Genomic DNA, 19,697 nt, shown 5'->3' on the forward strand with positions numbered 1-19,697 from the left:
CCCAGGAACCAATGTCCCCACTGTGGAAGGACGTGTGGGTCCAGAATTGGCCTCCACAGTCACTTACAAACTTATTGTTAAAACCGTGTTTATGGAAGACAATCTTACTCAACTATGAGTGATCGCCAAAGAAGAGACATGTAAGTAGGATTTCTCTCAGCATCTGCATTCTGTGATGATAGTGAATTCCTCTTGAGCTTACCTGTGTGTTTTTTTCCCTGCCAGCAAACAGTCAGCTAGCAACAGCTCCTGATTGGCCAGAGTTCCAAGGGAGGCAGGTGGAGTGGAGCGCAGAGGCGTAGCGTGGGTTGTCAGCACCCAGGGCAAGGCAAGTAATTTGCGCCCCCTAACCCGTGGATTTTAGCCCTCGAGTCTCGAGCGCGCCCCCCCCCCAGATGTTGCGCCCGGTGCGGCCGCCCCCCCCCTGCACCCCCCACGCTACGCCACTGGTGGAGTGAGAGATGGTGTGAGAGATTCATGGGGTCTGGGAGTGAGATTCTGTCAGGAAAGTTTGTTCTGAAGGGGTAGAGCTGAGGAGAGCTGAGAACTCACAGTATATGCTCTAAGGTTCTGAACTGCATAACACTTAAAAATAGAAAAGACACAGTCCCACATGATGTTTACAGGAAAAATGGTCCTCAGAGGGACTACACTGAGAGGAAAGGGCAGTAGTGATTCTGAAGCAAAGGAGGATTTGGGGGTCTATAAGGAAACAGTCGGGACGCGGATGGCACTGTGGGTTAAACCACAGAGCCTAGGACTTGCTGATCAGAAGGTCGGTGGTTTGAATCCCTGCCACGGGGTGAGCTCCCGTTGCTCGGTCCCTGCTCCTGCCCACCTAGCAGTTCAAAAGCACGTCAAAGTGCAAGTAGATAAATAGGTACCGCTCCGGCGGGAAGGTAAACGGTTCACCAGACGCGGCTTAGTCATACTGGCCACATGACCCAGAAGCAGTACGCTGGCTCCCTTGACCAACAAAGCGAGATGAGCAACGCAACCCCAGAGTTGGTCACGACTGGACCTAATGGTCAGGGGTCCCTTTACCTTTACCTTTAAGGAAACAGTCCAATTAAAATCCTAAATTCCTGAAGTGTGTGTAGAGAAGTCTGATCCATGGAAGATGTGTAAAAGAAAGTAACCTTAAGCCTGCAGCATGCAGCCTATAACTTGAAACCGTATTCATTTTAGTAAAAAGCAACTCTTTGTTACATTTTGGTGGAAGAAGAAGAACCAAAACTCCTTGTTTACATCTGTTATAATAAAGTTTGTTTGCAACCTGTTTTCACAAAGAAAAAACCCACTGTCACTCGTGATTCATTCTCCATTTGGTGATTTCACCTGAGGGAAAGGGAAACAGAGGGCTGGCCCAGTGGCGCCAGGAAGAGAAAGTTCTGTTGCGCCATTGCGTATGTCAGAGGAGCTCATGAAAACCCCAGGAAAACATGAAGGTAATGTCTATTTCCAAGGATATGTTCAGTGTATATAAGAAAGTCTCTAAAACAGTTATAATTGCTAGCCTTCTCTTTTTCACTGAGATGATATCATCCTAGAAGACCTGGAGGGAAAGCAGGGGCCTTGAAGTTGTCCATCATCTGTGAGCAGCAGGACAGCAGACTGAGAAGACAAACAGTTCCCTACTAGGGTGAGAGGCACTGTGTTTCCATTATGCTAATTCTTTCTAAATTTGCATGTGTGCATTGAAACTAGCATATGAAAATCTGTCCCCCCATTTGGCCACCCTGATACCCTCTCTTCTTTCTCTTCCAATAAAAAATTCAGAAACGATCAGCCAGAGCCGAAGAATGGCAGTAGGGATGATAATTTAGGTGAACCGCTTTCCTCTCATGTGATACTTCCTAGTAAAGATTCGGGGTGAGGGGCCTTGGAAATTGCGGAAGGACTGTACCTCAGGGGTAGGCAGTCTGATTGACATACAGAAAGCCACAGGTGTGATTCCCAGCATCGCTGGATAAGACCAGAGGAAGCCGCCTTGTAGCTCTGGGATCAAATCAGAAACCGGGGTGTCTTCTGTAAATCTGGGACTGTCCCTGGAAAAGAGGGATACTTGGAGGGTCTGGAATCTCTCCTAGCTCTGCTCAGAGATGCTGGGGTTTTATTTTTTATTTTTTTTCCAAAAATTTTATTAGTTTTCACAATATTATAAACAAACAAACACACAAGACAAACAAACATAAATCATAGCCTTATTGAAAATTACAGTTATTAACTTTGTTAAGTGATTTCCTCGCTTCCCCTTGGTTGAATTTCATTGCATGTCCTTTTAACGGTTTTCCAAATCCCAAATTTAACTTAAACATTAACATCCTTAAATCTTCACCTTATGGAATTAAACATATTAATTCATCACTTAACATAAATAAAATCCTAAGCCAATTAAGTATCTGCAAGCTATTTTCACTTAATTTAACTTCACAAATTTAACCAGATAATCATTAAATTTATTCCACTCTTCCTGATACTCCTCCTGCTTCTGGTCGCGGACTCTTCCGGTTAGGTCGGCTAGCTCCGAAAAATCCATCATCTTCATCTGCCATTCTTCTATTGTTGGTAATTCTTGGGTTTTCCACTTTTTAGCTAACAAAATACGAAAACTGTGTGAGATGCTGGGGTTTTAAAACCTGGGATCTTTTGCATGCCAGACGGGTGAGCGGACTGTCCCCTGCCTGAAATGGTGGATGGCCACTATCAGTCTCTGCAGAGCCAGGTGGGGCAAGGGCAGGATTTAGTGTACGGCAGCTTCCTAAGTTTCTAACTGATTTTGTCTAGAGTGGCTGTTTCCACCAGCCGACCTCCGTTGAGATAAGCTTTGTGTGTGGCACACGGCAGGCATGGTTTTCCCTTCCACTAGGGAATGAGAAATCTATGGAATGCATGAAAAGAGAAGCGGGAGGTCAGTCAGTGATACTGGAAGGTGATCCTTTTCTCAGTTGAAGCAGGTCACACGCCTACGGAGGCTTGAATGGTGCTTGCTGGCTCTTTCTCCATCAGTACCTTTTTGTTCCTTGCCTGGGATTTGCTGGGCACTTACATGCCTCCTCGCCTGGCTCCATGCAGAGCCCATGGGAATTTGGACAGGGTGGTACAGACATCGCCGACAGAGACCACGATCGCTGACTATCCCTTTCAGGGAGGTCTTATGACTAACACCCCACTTCTTGATATATTAAAGAAGCGGGTAGACCCAACACACGACACTGGGCTCAGCTGAAACAAAGAGAAAGGCATTGCACTGCAATCCGAAGGAAACCGCGGTGAGTAAGTCTTCGAAGCTTATTTGCTCAAAAAGGGCCGCGGTGGTAGACGTCTGTGTGTAAAATTCTGGAACGAAACAAGACATTGTGTTTCTGAACACAGAGAAGCACTGAGGCTGTTTAAATCTAGCTGGTGAGTCCGTTTTGTTCATTTGCCTAGGAAGATTTAAAAGTAATATGCATTAGAAGTCCTTGTTCAGTCTATAGCTGAAAAATAGCTACCTTTGCATTTTCCCTGTTCTATAACTCTGTCTAGCTTAAGGACTTGTAATAGACTTTTATCATGCACATACCAAAGTTCAGTAATAGTGAACATTTTTCCTGTTTCGTATCTCTTGTTTTCTAGGATCAATATAGCAAAAACAACTTTCTCTCTCTCACACATACACACATACAACTTTTTTTGTACCATTTTTTTTTTTAATTCAAAGTTAATATCTTGCCACTGTGTACAACTTGACTGACCAAACATTCTGGCCAACTTTCCTTATACATGGAATGGAGCGAGAACCTTTTTGCCATTACAGATGTTACATTATATGTCCAGCATGTCATTTAATAATCAGTAGCCTGGTACTCACAGGTGACCAGAAATTCCATGCAGGTGAATGAGTGGACTGATGGAGAAGGATGGACCACCTGCCCCTTCTCAGGTGGGCTGCAAGAGGAAGGGTCTCCCCTTTTTTTTTAATCAGTTTTTATGAGTTCTCATACATATATCATACATTATTCAACTTAACCAAACAATTGTTTTGTAAATTCCCCTCTCTCCCTTGGCTTCCCTCCATATCCGTTTCTGATTTGTTAAACCACTTGTTGCATTCTGCTGCTTATATATAGTAGTATATTGTTGTCTTTCATTGTTGTCTTTCTTGTTCTCTCTAATTACATTATGTATGTTTATTTTAAACCCTGCCAAAGAATCCATGCTTTTACATTGTTTCTGCAAATATGTTACAAAAGGTTCCCATTCTTTTCCAAAGCCACTATTATCTTTTTTCACGCAGTTTATCTGTCAATTTTGCTAATTGTGCATATTCCATCAACTTTTCATGCCATTGTTCTTTGGGTGGCATTTCTCCCGTCTTCCAGTTTTGTGCCATTAAAATTCTTGCTGCTGTTGTCGCATACATAAATAGTGTCCTCAATTCTTTCTCCACATCTTGTCCTAAAATACCCAACAGAAAAGCTTCTACTTTCTTTACAAATGCTGTTTTAAACGACGCTCCCTCCTTTCCAACCGGTATAGAAACACAACTCTCCACCTTTACACTGCCAGGCTAGTAAGACTTTTTGCAGGCTAGTAACTTTAGTGGGATATTCACAACGCTATGTTAGTATTTGGTTCGATAGTCGTTTCTGTCGGTGACTGACTTTCCCCATCACTGGTTGCTATGCAGACTCGAAACCATCTTTCGGCAGATCTGCCTTCATGCTGCCCTTTCCCATCACTACCCTCCTTCTGTCGCTTGGTTCCTCGAACGTTGGAGGCTGCGAGCACAACCATGAACCACAGAACCTGAACACGGAGTTTGCCCTCACTCTCTACCAACACTGGGCAGAGCGCAACCACGGAACCAACCTCGCCATTTCCCCAGTGAGCGTGGCTCTTTCTTTGGGGCTACTGCAGTTTGGGGCGCAAGGGAGGACACTGGCCCAACTGCAGCATGCTCTGGGATACAGCACTCATGGTAAGGCAACCTTCTGAGAAACAGCATTTCGGTGAGCAGTGCAGGCTGTCGTGAGCTTCGCCTGACAGCTTGGACTCTCCTGGTAGGCAGAGCATATAAAAACAAAAGCAAGTCATACAAGGGGACTTACTTCTGAGTTAACCCCCTTTCATGCCATGCTCTTCACTTCAATGGGCTTTATATGCACATCCTATAACTTTCAAGTAGATTCTTTCCCCCAAAGAGTTCTGGGCACTGTAGTTTACTCCTCACAGAGTTGCCAGTCCCAGCAACACTTCAGGAACTGCAGTGCCCAAAATTCTTTAAGGAAAGAATGTGCCTCAGGGGTTGGACTACATAGCCCTTAAAGGTAAAGGGACCCCTGACCATTAGGTCCAGTCATAGCCGACTCTGGGGTTGTGGCGCTCATCTCGCTTTATTGGCTGAGGGAGCTGGCGTACAGCTTCCGGGTCATGTGGCCAGCATGACTAAGCCGCTTCTGGCGAACCAGAGCAGCACACGGAAACGCCATTTACCTTCCTGCCGGAGCGGTACCTATTTATCTACTTGCACTTTGACGTGCTTTCGAACTGCTAGGTTGGCAGGAGCAGGGACCGAGCAACAGGAGCTCACCCCGTCGCAGGGATTCGAACCAACAACCTTCTGATCAACAAGTCCTAGACTCTGTGGTTTAACCCACAGCGCCACCTGCATCCCATAGATGGTCCTTAGGTCCCTTCTAACTCTACAATTCTATGATTCTGTGGTGTGTGCTGAAAGCTATCCACACCTTGGTTCTGTTGAAATCAGTCACAGATAGCTAAGTCCCATTGATTTATAAAAGTGTGGCTAATTTACAGCACAATCCTATGCAAGTCTACTCTGAAGTAAGCCCTATTGACTTCAACGGGGGTTACTCCCAAATAAGTGGGTACAGGATTGTGGATTTGTATCAATAGGGAAGGGGGCTTTTGATTTAAGTGTCTCACCTGCAATGGACAATTTATTGGAAAAGTGACTTAACAGTATAAACTTAATGATGTCTACTCAGAACTAAGTCCTAGTTTATTCCATGGGGCTTGCTCCCAAGTAAATGGACAAAGAAGGGAAGACACAAGATTTACCCACCCTGGAAGAGTAGCAGATGAAGGTGATGGACTATATGGAATTAGCGGAAATGACTGGCAGAATCCGAGACCTGGGAGAAGAGTTGGTGGAAGAAGATTGGAAGAAATTTAAAGACTATTTGCAGAAACACTGTAAAATTAATGAATGTTAAAAATGATGTTGGATTGAAAATAAGTGGCATTAGCAACAAAGTTAATGAGAATATGCAAAAATGAATTGATAATGGATGAAAATATAGAGTTATAATATGTTAAGATACAGAGTTAAGATAAACGAAAGAGGGTAAGGATTTGCTGATTTGATTATTTAAATGGGAATACAAAAAGGGGAGGTGTGAGGAGGTCAAGGAAACAAGCTAATGAGTTTAAAGTTACAAAAAATGGATTTGTTTTTAACTCTTTTTTATCTATCCGTTTTTTGTATTTTTTATTTTTATTTTTTATTTTTTATGTATTTTTGTATGTTTTCTTTTTTATCTTTTTCTTTTCCTATGGGTTTTTTTTGTAATCTGTAAACCTATGTTTTTGTAAAATTTCAATAAATATTTTATATAAAAAAAAAGTAAATGGACAAAGAAGTACCGGTAATTACATGGCAAGAATGTAAAACCAATGTAAAACGAAGAGAATAATCTCAGAATAATTATTTTTTTTTTTTATAAATGTTTATTAGAGTTTTACAGAACATAAAAATCCAACACTACATACATATACCAACACAGAAAAAAAAAAACCAAAAAACAAAAAAATTCACACATAATACAGAAAAAGAAAAAAGAAAAAAAATCCACTTTTAACTTTCAAAATTTCGTATTCCTCTTTCCTGACCTCCTCACATCTCCCTTTTTTGTGTTCCTCTTTATTCCGTCAAATTCAGCAAATTCTAACCCTCTTTCAAATTTCATTTATAATTATAGGCTCCCACTTATTAAGTCTCTAGTTTCCCCTCTTTTTTAACTCATTTTTTTCCTATCTCCTTTAACCATATCCCAAATGCCATGTTACCTTTACATCCCACATCATTTTAACATTCAAACAATTTACAATGTTTCTGTAGATAATCTTTGAACTTTTTCCAGTCCTCTTCCATCATTTCTTCTCCCAGGTCTCGGATTCTGCCGGTCATTTCTGCCATCTCCATATAGTCTATCACTTGCGTCTGCCATTCTTCCACGGTGGGCAAATCTTGTGTCTTCCAATATTTGGCGAGAAGTATTCTTGCTGCTGTTGTTGCGTACATAAAAAATGTTCTGTCTTTCTTTGGCACCAATTGGCCGACTAATCTCAGAATAATTATTACCACTAATATTGCGGTAGCATCCAGCACAATCCTGTATATGTCTACTCAGAAGCAAGTCCTGCTGAATGCAGTGGCTCTTGCTCCCAGATAAGTGCAGTTTGGATTTCACCCTTAGTAAATCAGTTTTCAGCCAGTGGTCATTCATTCTATCCCAGCCTCTTATTGGGCCCCCCCCCTGCTATTTTAGCCTTATGGTTATAAACTGGCCATCATAAATATGGATTGTATGACTCTACAAAAATGCATGACTATGCAATAGTAACTAAGCTTATAAAGCACGGTAAACAAATATGAACTAATCATAGCCGGGAGAGCAGGGGGGTAGCTAAATCAAGTAAATAAACTAAAATACTTAACTATCTGACCAATCGCGCCACTGATAGCTTAGTTCTGCCCCCTTCAACATAAATCCTGCCCCCCTAACATAAATCCTGGCTATGCCCATGAGCAGGAGGTCCGAAGGATGCAATAGATAGTTAGGAGCAGTGCTTTTTTCTGGTGGGACATATACACCTAAACATTTTGTAAATCTTTGTACTTTTGTCCATTTACTGTATTGATTTTTCCCAGTTCGAACTATAAAATGGTGATTTTCTTGAGTCAAAATGAGAGTACCCGTAAACATTCTTTTAGAAAGAAGGCCCTGGTTAGGAGGAACATTGCCTCATTCCTTGAAATGGTCTTCTAAAGATCACGGGCTGACAGTTAAGGGCTTTCTTCATCCCACTGTTTGTCCGTTGTCTAAGAGATTGATAACCCCAATAAATTACTTTGTTCTTAGATCAGGACGTTCAAGACTTCCTGCACACTGTGTACAGAGAAGTGACCAACTCAAGCCAAAGCCCTGTGGTAGCACAGCTGGCGTGTGCCCTCTTTGTTCAAGCCGGAACACATCTTTTGCTGCCGTTTGTTCAGCATGCCGCACTCTGGGCAAACAACACAGTACACCAAGCTAACTTCAGTGAGCCTAACAGGACCGCGGCTCAGATAAATGAATGGTTTGCCACAAGCACTGGAGGTAAAGTGACAACGCTCCCCCCCCCCCAGTTGTGCCATGCAGTTTTTAAATGCAGAAGTTTAGCACCAGGACTTTGAGATGTCGGCTAAGCAGACTGCAGGACACCTTCAGTCTGGAACCCAGGTTGATAAGAAGCACATTGGGGGGCGGGGAGGAACAGCTGCTATCATGGTAGGAATATGAGAAGCTGCCTTGTACCGAATCAGACCACTGGTCCATCTTGCCTCAGTATTGTCTGCACTGGTTGGCAGCACCTATGCATAGTTTTAGGCAAGATTCTCTCCCAGCTGTATGTCCCCAACTCTATTTGAATAGACTAAAACCAAACAGGAAATCACATCTATTTCTGAGTATCCTTTTCAAATACAGTGGTACCTCGGGTTACATACGCTTCAGGTTACAGACTCTGCTAACCCAGAAATAGTGCTTCAGGTTAAGAACTTTGCTTCAGGAAGAGAACAGAAATTGGGCTCCGGTGGCGCAGCAGCAGCAGGAGGCCCCATTAGCTAAAGTGGTGCTTCAGGTTAAGAACAGTTTCAGGTTAAGTACGGACCTCCGGAATGAATTAAGTACTTAACCCGAGGTACCACTGTACAAGTGATCAATGTGACCTTTGCTACAGGATTTCCCTCAATGACTGTTCTCTTTTCCTTTGCAGATGGAGAAACAAGTTACCTATCCTTGGAAACTCTTGATTCCCCACTTAACCAGATAGCTGTGGTGAGCGTGATGTCCTTCAAAAGCACTTGGCAAAGGAAATTCACCGTCACAGATACTCAGACCTTGTCCTTTACAACTATAGAGGGGCTCATCCTGAAAGTGCCTACTATGTATCTCAGCGCAGAAGTCAACTATGGTGATTATACTGGGGATGGATACAAACCACACAGACTGTCCACATGCAGTTTCTCGGCTGAAGTAATCTGCAATGCATACAGAGTATCGTAGAATCGTAGAATTGTAGCGTTGGAAGGGACCCCAAGGGTCATCTAGTCCAACCCCCTGCAATGCAGGAATCTCAGCTAAAGCATCCATGACAGATGGCCCTCCAGCCTCTGCTTAAAAACCTCCAAGGAAGGAGAAAACAATGGTGAAAGCTGTGCTCCTCTGCCAGTTTCCTCTGCAGCAGCAGAGGCGTGTGTTGTTGCTTAGTGAGATCTAATGGATCCAGAGCCTATTTGACAGCCAAAAGCTTTTATACTGACACCCGAGGCAGTGGCGTAGCGTGGGTTGTCAGCACCCGCGGCAAGGCAAGTAATTTGCGCCCCCTAACCCCTAACCTGCCGCCGCTGCCAGCTTCTTCTTGCTGCTGCCTGGGCTGGGCTGGTGTGGTTCTCTCCCACGCTCAGCGCTGCGCTGGGCGGCCGCTGCACTGTCCCTCCCCCAGATAGTCCCTCGCTCTCTCTCCGCACCACACGCCTGGCACCCACCCCCTCCACAGTGGGCAGCGACCCGGCGGCTCGGATCGGATTCGCACAGCCAGCACTGCAGTGAGAGAGAGTGAGTGAGCCAGGTAGGGGCAGAGAGCTGCGAGTGCGATCGCGCCCCCCCCCCAGATGTTGCGCCCGGTGCGGCCGGCCCCCCCTGCACCCCCCACGCTACGCCACTGACCCAAGGTGAGGTACAAACGGATGCAAATGATGGATATGTTGCAAAGCTATTATCTTGCATGTGTCATTGTGAATATATATGTTGCTGCTTGATTGCAAACTTTGTAAGTTTGGTTTAACGGAGAGAGAAAGAGAAAACCACACTCCACGTATTTCCCCTTCCTTGGTCTGGCTTGCAGTTGCAGCACTGAGCTTTTAGGGAAATAACTAAGCCTCACTTACTCTGAAGGACACGCGTGGCGCTGTGGTCTAAACCACAGAGCATAGGGCTTGCTGATCAGAAGATCGGCGGTTCGAATCCCCACGACGGGGTGAGCTCCCGTTGCTCAGTCCCTGCTCCTGCCAACCTAGCAGTTCGAGAGCAGGCCAGTACAAGTAGATAAATAGGTACCGCTCCGGCGGGAAGGTAAACGGTGTTTCCGTGCGCTGCTCTGGTTTGTCAGAAGCGGCTTAGTCATGCTGGCCACATGACCCAGAAAAACTGTCTGCCTCCCTCGGCCAATAATGGTCAGGAGTCCCTTTACCTTTACACTTACTCTGGGAGCAACCACTTCTACCTTTCGGGAAAGAGCTGTCACTCTCAGAGTAAACAAGAGCTGCCTGTTTCTCAAAAAATCTGCTATGCTTGCCACTCAACTGTATGAGCTGTGCATCAGCTTCACCCTGAATTGGTTTCATGACCTGTAGTGATGTCCTGAAACTCAGAATCCCATTACATTGCATTGCCAAATGAAAAAGCCAAAATGGCAGAGAAGCAGCTACAAAAGCAGAATGCAGGCATGGAAATGCCAATGTTATATTATTTTTGCTGCTGTCATTACTACAAAAGTGCTTTCCGATTAATCCTAACTGCTGAGTCACTTGAATAGTCCTAAACAAACATTTCTCCCCCAAAACACAGGTGAATTCCTACTGGACTCTCTGGAACGGGTCAGTGTGGTTGAATTGCCCTACCTGGGGGAGGCAGTCAGTATGTTTGTGGTGCTTCCATCTGACAGGAGAACACCTCTAGCTGAGATCGAGAGATACCTCTCAGCCCGAAATTTCCCGCTGTGGTCCAACAGCCTGAGAAGAACAAAGATGGACCTATTTCTCCCCAGGTAAAGGTTTGATGTATACACATTTGCCTGGCCTTTTTGGAATTTGATCTTTGGTTGTGGAGAGGGGAGGTGTGGGTATGCATGAACACAACTGTAGGGGTAGACAACGTTATTATGAACAGGAAATGATGGCTAAAGTTGGGGTGGCTGGAATTGTAAAAGAACAGAGGAGAAGAAAACTAGCTTTTATGAGGGTCAGTTGGGGTGAGAGGAGAGGGGGAATGAGTAGAAGTGTAATGCACATATACCAGAATCTCTAAGGCTTTCCTAAGGGCTCCTTTAGTTTCAAACCATTTAGCAGACTTACAAGATGGGTTTTAGATTAGGAACAGTGAAATATACTCAAAGTCGAGTGTGGATTTCATGATCTTTATTCAGCTCATAGTAGTGAGGAATGAAAGTTCCCGCAAAATATCTGCTTTATATACATTATTTACACAATGGACCGAATGTGATTGGCTAATTCCGGGATTCTCCTGTAGGCCAATCAGGTTGTGGATTCACTTCCACCTGGAGCTGGATTGGGTGGCTCCTGTGGACCAGTCATACTGCTGCATTGTTCTAGGACCAATCAGACTGCTGCATTCTGAATCCTATTGTTCTAGGACCAATATTGTTCTAGGACTGCTGCATTTTGGATCCTATTCAACTCAGTACATAACAAACAGGTTTAGAAAACTGGCAGATGAAATGCTTTTGCATTCGCAGAGTTGAGGCAAAGAGCAATAAATAAGCTGTGCAGACGAAATGTCATGCACCCGTATTTTACCTCAGCAACATTGGTAGTAGTCATAATGCATGTAATTTCCACATTATAGAAGCCAACTCAGAATACAAATGATCCATAGGAGTCTTGTCAGAAAGTAACTGGGAAGTAACTTCAATGCTTCATGCCTGCATCCTCTTGCATACATGATTAAATCCCATTCTGGATGGCACTTCGCTAGCACATCTTATGGTTCCATCATAATATTACATTGCTTTGTTTTTCTGTCGTTTTGTTTCACTGAATAAAGAAATATTGTATTTCTCAACTGATGGCTATGATATGGCTGGGGTGAAATTGGTCTTTTAAGTACGGTAAATACAAACAAACTAAAGGAGTACAGCGTCAAAATCTGTGAGTGAGGATAGAAAAGAGATGCAGAGACCACCAGTGTGGCTTGGTGTTGTGGGAGTGCTTCTGATTTTGTCCCTGGGTGCAATTCTCCTTCTGATTTTGAGTCCTCATGCCTTGAAGAACAGGAGTCTCAACCCAGGGCCACGTAAATTGCCATGGCTTTATTCCTGTAAACAGGTGGGTTATAATAAGGAGCAAAACAAAGATAGGAGCAGTTTGCAAGTGGCATATCTAAATGTCCACCCATCAAAATTTCAGGTTCAGAATCGAAAACCACTTGGACCTGAGAATGCTTTTGCCTACATTAGGAATTACAGACATGTTCGATCCGACTATGGCCAATTTCAAAGGGATTTCAGGTAAGTCTCACACGCTTTGTTAGTGTGTTGGATCCCCTTGTCCATTTTGTGGCAGTGATTCAGGGCAACAGGTCTTTCCAACTGGCAAAGCCAAAGTCAAGGGTCTGCATGGTTGGGCATCTCCTGAGGACCCACATCCCAGCAGAGGGCCTCCTAACCAGAGCCCTGTGGACCTCCTTTCCAGCTTGCTCCCTTTCACTCTAGTTCAGACAACCAGGGAAAACACCACTACCTGCTTGTCTCCTCTTGGTTTGGCCAGCAAGCGGAGGGAGCCTTGCTGAATCAGCCCCAAAGCCCATTTCACTCAACATTTTGTTCCCACCATGTCCTCCCAGATGCCTATGGGGAGCCCACAACCTGTCCTCTTCATCTCAATATCCCCAGCAATTCAGAAGCATTTTGTTATTCCACCTGGAGGTAGTAGAACCATGGAGATCATCTGCAGGAGGGCCTTTGGTCGTTCCCCGAGTTGGCGATCTTCGTTTAACAAGAAGAAACAAGTTCCAATCCTGTGGAACACGCTGCCAATAGAGATTCAGAGGGTGCTTTCTGTGCCAGTGTTTAAACGTGTGCTGAAAACCTTTCTGATCTACCAGGCATTTGCAGCCAATTAAGACTACATCCCTCACAATGCTCTACTGATATCTGTTTTTAATTTCTTTTTGCTTTTAACTTTTCATGACTTTATCATTGGGCTTCAGTGTTTTTATATTGCTGGTTTTATACAGTGGTACCTCGGGTTACATACGCTTCAGGTTACAGACTACGCTAACCCAGAAATAGTGCTTCAGGTTAAGAACTTTGCTTCAGGATAAGAACAGAAATCGGGCTCCGGCGGTGCGGCGGCAGCAGGAGGCCCCATTAGCTAAAGTGGTGCTTCAGGTTAAGAACAGTTTCAGGTTAAGAACGTACCTCCGGAATGAATTAAGTACTTAACCCGAGGTACCACTGTATATCTTTCTGAAACAGCAGTACATCAGTGGATCTATTTCCCATCAATTTCTCTAGTCCCTTTTAAAGCCATTCAGGTTGGCAGCCACTATTACATCCTGCGAATAAGGTCCATCTTTTTCTGTGTTCTGACTCTTGCACCATTCAGCTTTACTAGACAAGAAGATTTTCAGTATTAATATGAAAGTAAGGTTGTATTGGCTTTGCGTTGACAACTGGAATGACTAGTAATGGTTTTCTTTGCTAGAACAAGAGCATCTTTATATCTCAGAAGCTACCCACAGAGCAAGGATTGAAGTGACGGAAGATGGAACAAAGGCCTCAGGCACTACAGGTAAACCAGGTGGAGATGGTTCTTGCATTGGCCTTGATAACCAGCATATGCTGATTATTTACATTTATTCAATTCCTAAACCATTGCCCTTCAGTCCCACAGAACTAATTCCTCCAGTTTGCCAGCAGAAGGTTCTGGGATGTTATGTCCATAATACTTGCAAGCAATATAGGGAGGAACTTACCCAATTCAAACTGCAGTCCAAATTAGACATCAGATGATTAGTGGATTCAGCATGAGTTCATTGCCAAAGAGTTCTTTGTCAAGCGGAATAGCGCAAAGGTGGGATGGGCTTAGGGCAACCGCACAAAAGTGCCCAGCTTGATAATAAACATGCATGTACTTCGGCCTGCTGCCCGTTTCCTAAAAACCTATGCGAAAGCTTGTATATGAGGATAAGGGGGGGAAAGCCACTCTGTTACCTAAGCTGATATTGGCAAACCATTTTTGGTGTAGTCCATTTCGCAAGGGAGAAGGTTCTTCTCAAGCATCCCTCCCTTCAGAGGATGAAATTGATTACATCAGAAAGCACAGCTCCATAATGATTAAATTTAATCATTACAGACAACCAGTGATATGAGGAATAAAGATCCACATGGAGTTAGTTGGAAGTCACTTTATTCTTTTTTCTTTTCTTTTTTTCCAATTGTAGTTTGTTATTATGTTTATAACCTTATAATTATGTTTTTGAATTTTCTTCTGTTTTTGTATTATTTGTTTTATTCAGTGTTTGTTTGTATGATGTATAAGCATAAATTTAAATTTAAAAATAAAATAAAATAAAATAAAGCATACCTCCGTGCCAACTTACCTTGGGAAAGAACAGGCAAGGGCCAATGGATCTACATAAGTGCAAGGACCCAGCCAGTAGCGTATCCAACTTGTGAATATTCCCAGAGTTTGACGATATGGGCTGCAAATATGGGAACCAGCCCAGGAAGTGGCTTGGTGTTCATCGGCCATGACACCCACATTCCTGCAGTTCACCTGAACAGGTCAGGGGTGGTGGCACCAACCACGACTGATCAGGACAGACATTTATTTCAGCGCTAGCGTGGTAATTTTGACTTCTTGTGAGAGTTCTGGCACTCCCAATTGTTTGTTTTTTTAACCACACAGCTATGGTGTTGCTAAAACGATCCCGGGCTCCTGTCTTCAAAGCTGATAGACCTTTTAATTTTCTCCTTAGGCAAGGCAGAACAGGTAAATATCAATTAAATTTATCCGTAGAAGTTATGATGATGATAGCAAAATGCTATTGCCTTCTTTAACACACTATATAGCTTGGAAGTCCATAAAAGTTCATAAAACCAAAGAAAATGAACATTGGGGATTGCTTTCTTGAAAGCATCATCACACCAAAGACTGTGTGTTAGTCTCCTGGCATGGGCATAGCCAGGGAGGAGGGGAGGTAAAGGTAAAGGTACCCCTGCCCGTACGGGCCAGTCGTGTCCGACTCTAGGGTTGTGCGCCCATCTCACTTAAGAGGCCGGGGGCCAGCGCTGTCCGGAGACACTTCCGGGTCACGTGGCCAGCGTGACGAAGCTGCTCTGGCGAGCCGGAGGGGAGGTAGCTGCTCCCTAAATCAAGTAAATCAATAAAAATACTTAATTAACTGACTAATTGTGTCACAGATAACTCGGCTCTGCCCTTACCCACCAAAATAAAGCCTGCCCCACAATAAATCCTGTTTACACCCATGGCTCCTGGTATCAGTTTTCCACATTCTGGATGGTGCTTTCAAGGACACAATTTCAGCCACATTTATTCTGAGGTTATGAAGAACTGTTCCCTTTTCCCCATACCCTTACCAAATAAATTGATTGTACTTGCCTTTTCAAAGCAGGTTAAGAGAATGCCCTATTCAAAACCATTTTCTTCCTTTTATTGTTGTTGTTGTTAATTAAATTTTTATGCCACCCTTAATCCGTAGATGGTTCATTGATTAGCTGTTCTTCCTTCTGTTAACCCAGTTATATAAAATTATATAATTTTTTGTCGAGAAGTGAAGGCTGCTAATGAACATCTTTCCCATTCCCAGTTTCCAAATGTGACTGACTTTCATTAATCATCTCTACATCCCCTCCCCACCCTGTTCTATACAAATAATTAAATTTAAGTTGCATCAGTATGAGCATTTATAAAATGAAGTTGAAGAAACTAATAATAATTTCTTTTCTTTTTTGACAGGTTCAATTCTGTTTATAGGAAGACTTACAAATCCTACTGAGTGAACTTGTCCTATCCATGCTTCCATATATCTGCATTCCCATAAAATTAAAAAGCATTAATAGGACGTTTTAAGTCTTGTGACTATCAAGAGGAAGCTGTGTGAAACTTAGGGCTGTAAATAAAAAGATCTGCTGATTGCCATTTCTGTGGTGGTTCTCTTCTGTTATAGCAGTTATAGACTTCTGGAAAATGCCTTAGGGCTCCTGCGTTCAAATCCTCTTTTGGGTTTCCCACAGGCATTTGGTGAAGCTCTTCAACAGCTTAGCCCAGTTGGTTAGAGCACGGTGCTGATAACGTCAAGGTGGCAGGTGTGATCCCCATATGGGCCAGCCATATATTTCTTCATTGCAAGGGGTTGGACTAGATGATCCTCAGGGTCCCTTCCAGCTCTACAATTCTATGATTCTGTGATTCTTATGTTCTCAAGCTCCCCTGGTGCCAGCCAGGTGTGGCCACTCAGTTTCCTCAAGTACTTGAGGAATTGCAGCCTGTCATAAGAGGATGACAGCTGATGGTCAGCAACAAGCCTCTCCTATTTGCTGGGATTGCCTGCTCAAAGATGCCTGTTGCTTACAGGTAAAGGTAAAGGGACCCCTGACCATTAGGTCCAGTCGTGGCCGACTCTGGGGTTGTGGCGCTCATCTCGCTTTATTGGCCGAGGGAGCCGGCGTACAGCTTCCGGATCATGTGGCCAACATGACTAAGTCGCTTCTGGCGAACCAGAGCAGTTTACCTTCCCACTGGAGGGGTACCTATTTATCTACAATGCACTTTGACGTGCTTTTCAACTGCTAGGTTGGCAGGTGCAGTGACCGAGCAACGGGAGCTCACCCCGTTGCGGGGATTCGAACCGCCGACCTTCTGATCAGCAAGTCCTAGGCTCTGTGGTTTAACCCACAGCGCCACCTGCGTCCCTTACAGCTACAGCCATCTAATTCTAGTTTACTTAAGGGAGTTTCTACCCAAAGTATCTGCCAGGGAAGTAAAGGGTCTGGAAAGGTTAACCTCGCTCAGAGCTGCCAAGGCTGCATCACTTAGCAAGATAATACTCCTTAGTATTTCATATCCATTTCTTAACAAACAACACAACAGGGTGTCCTTTCAGCCAACTTCAGATGATAGAGGGGAGCTAAGTTTCCACCATTTATTTATACACCTTTGATTTTCATAAATTTAAGCAGGTGTGTTAAGTCTAAGAGCTTAATTCTCAATAGCCTTTCATAACTAAAAAAACTGGCGTGTGTCAGAGCTGCCCGAGGTCCCAGCTCACAAAGGACCAACGCCACTTCGTTGTTAAATACGAAAGTCTTTATTGAAGTTCAGTTTCACTTCCAGAGCCGCAGCGTGCAGCTCTACGTCTCAACCGTCAGACCGCTGATGCTCCGTCTGAGTCTCCTCCCCCCAGACACCAGTTTAAGACTCTAGCCTTACTCCACCTCTTCCTCTGTTCTTTCCGCCTGTGTTTCCGCCTGGCCGTTGGGGTCTCGCCCTTTCTAGACTCTTCTGACGCTGAATCCCCTGAGCCTTCCCCCTCCCTCTGGCGGGCTTTAGGAGCTGGTTCCCCATCCGGGTCTCCTGCTGTTCCCCGCGCCTGTACATTTGAACTTGGCGCGCGCGCCCAACCAGCAACTTTCCTCCTGACCGTTTCACTGCTGCTGTCACTGCTTCCCCCTTCGGGGAGGCTAGCTGCAACTGACCTCCCCTCCGTTGGAGGCGTGGTCAGCCCTGACTCACCTTCTCTCCCCGCTGGAGGAGACGCTGGCCCTGACACATGTGACTCTTCCCCCCCACTACGCTCTGGTGGGGAAACTGGTCCTGATCCCCCGCTGCTGCTTCGGGGTTCCCCGCTGGCTCCTTGTTTCTGGTGCGTCCCCCCTGGGACCCCCCTTGCCCTGACCATAGGCGCCCCCTTCTGGGAATCTTCTGATTCGCTGGAGAAGCTCATGGAATCTCTCGGGCCACTGTCATACTCCCCTACCCTGCCCTCGGATTCTTCCCCTTCGCTCTCCATTTCCTCTCTCCCCTGTGCTCCTGCTCCTGAGCCCCTGACAGCGTGCGTCTTCCACGGCAGAAGTTTGGTGGGTCAAAAGTGTCAGAGCCACCTTCTGAATCTTCTTATAGGAGTCCTGAAAATGAATTGTGCCTCTGAGGGCACCACACATTCAGCAGCGCTTGGGAGAACAAAGAGGGAAGAGCAAGTCTCCTCCTTCCACCATAGAGATATATAAGAGAAAGAGAGCTCTATACAACTGCACAATTCCGGTTCTGATCAGAAACTTCCACATGCAGGTTAAGAAGTGGGAGGAAACATGGCGGGGAAATGTCACAAAATCAGGGCAGGTTGACAGACGCTTTCTGCACTGCTCTACATTGCACTTTTGACTATGATGATATACCGAGGGACGTTCAGTGCAAGATCCTGCTTCCGCTCTGGTTGCTTGAATAGAAATGGGGCGACTTTATTTTTTCTTTTTTTTTAAATGATTTTCTATGTTTCCCTCCCTGCTGCGAGCCCAAGGGTTTTAATATGATTTTTGGGGACAGAAGGAGAAAAGAGACAGTCTAGGTGGGGATAATTTTAATTTTTTAGGACGGTAAGGGAGGTGTGTGAAAAGGGAACCGTGTGAATAGGCTGCATGAACACTGTACTGTGGTACCTCGGGTTACAGACGCTTCAGGTTACAGATGCTTCAGGTTACACACTCCACTAAGCCAGAAATAGTGCTTCAGGTTAAGAACTTTGCTTCAGGATAAGAACAGAAATCAGGCTCTGGCCTACAACCCTTTTCATTTACAGTGGTACCTCTGTTACTTAATTCGTTTCTGAGGTCCGTTCTTAACCTGAAACTGTTCTTAACCTGAAGCACCACTTTAGCTAATGGGGCCTCCCGCTGCTGCCAGAGCACGATTTCTGTTCTCATCCTGAAGCAAAGTTCTTAACCCGAGGTACTATTTCTGGGTTAGCGGAGTCTATAACCTGAAGCGTATGTAACCCGAGGTACCACTGTACTATAATTTCAGCAAAACTTTCCGGCATGAAATTAAGCCCAGAAAGTAGAGTACAGAGAGGAACATAGCCACCTACCAACGGCATCTTCCAAGTCGGGAATCTGTAAAATCATCCCAGTACAACATATTCTGGTTGTTACCTTTGGTGCAAACAGGAAATTGAAACAATAGGTGCACATAATTTTTTAAAATTTATTTTACCAATTTATAAATTGCTTGAAAGCCCGAGGCCCTCAAAGCTGTGTACAAAAATATAAAATACAAAAATAATATATTCAAAAAATAAATGAAACCATTCCTACAGATGAATTACTGGGTCACACATTAGGGAGAGTTTACCTAAATAAAACATCTTCAAAAAGACACCTAAACATTATGATGCTGGGCACCTGTCTAATTCCAGCTGGGAATGGATTCCAGAGGGCTGGAGCTACACTACTAAAAGCCAATTTCTAGTACAAATTAAGCACACCTCTGGCTCATGCAGCACTCTCAGCAGCGCCCCATCTGAGAATATAAAGGAGCAAAATATTTGTTATGGCTGCTTCTGGCTTCCCTCCTCCCTTAAATATTTATTCAGGTTTTATTTAAAAAA

At 44.4% G+C, this 19,697-nt stretch overlaps 1 protein-coding gene across 2 annotated transcripts in view; it reads left to right on the forward strand.

Annotated features, from left to right (window-relative positions):
• Positions 1-16,234, forward strand: part of LOC310759427 (serpin E3-like) — a 65,534-nt gene extending 49,300 nt beyond the window's left edge. Inside the window, exons 1-9 of one of the 2 annotated variants that reach the window (XM_083606664.1) lie at positions 3,174-3,272; positions 4,673-4,963; positions 8,151-8,387; positions 9,046-9,243; positions 10,899-11,097; positions 12,476-12,576; positions 13,775-13,861; positions 14,981-15,064; positions 16,052-16,234. In XM_083606664.1, the coding sequence (XP_083462790.1) occupies positions 4,705-4,963; positions 8,151-8,387; positions 9,046-9,243; positions 10,899-11,097; positions 12,476-12,576; positions 13,775-13,861; positions 14,981-15,064; positions 16,052-16,095 (1,209 nt within the window). In that variant the 5' untranslated portion in view covers positions 3,174-3,272; positions 4,673-4,704 and the 3' untranslated portion in view covers positions 16,096-16,234. Of the gene's footprint in view, positions 1-3,173; positions 3,273-4,672; positions 4,964-8,150; positions 8,388-9,045; positions 9,244-10,898; positions 11,098-12,475; positions 12,577-13,774; positions 13,862-14,980; positions 15,065-16,051 lie in introns of those variants that run through there. The other variant, XR_014546328.1, reaches the window with a different exon arrangement.
• The last annotated feature ends 3,463 nt before the right edge of the window (positions 16,235-19,697 follow it).

This window comes from Podarcis filfolensis (genome assembly GCF_964270895.1).
Source record: "Podarcis filfolensis genome assembly, chromosome: 3".
Classification (NCBI taxonomy): Eukaryota; Metazoa; Chordata; class Lepidosauria; order Squamata; family Lacertidae; genus Podarcis; species Podarcis filfolensis.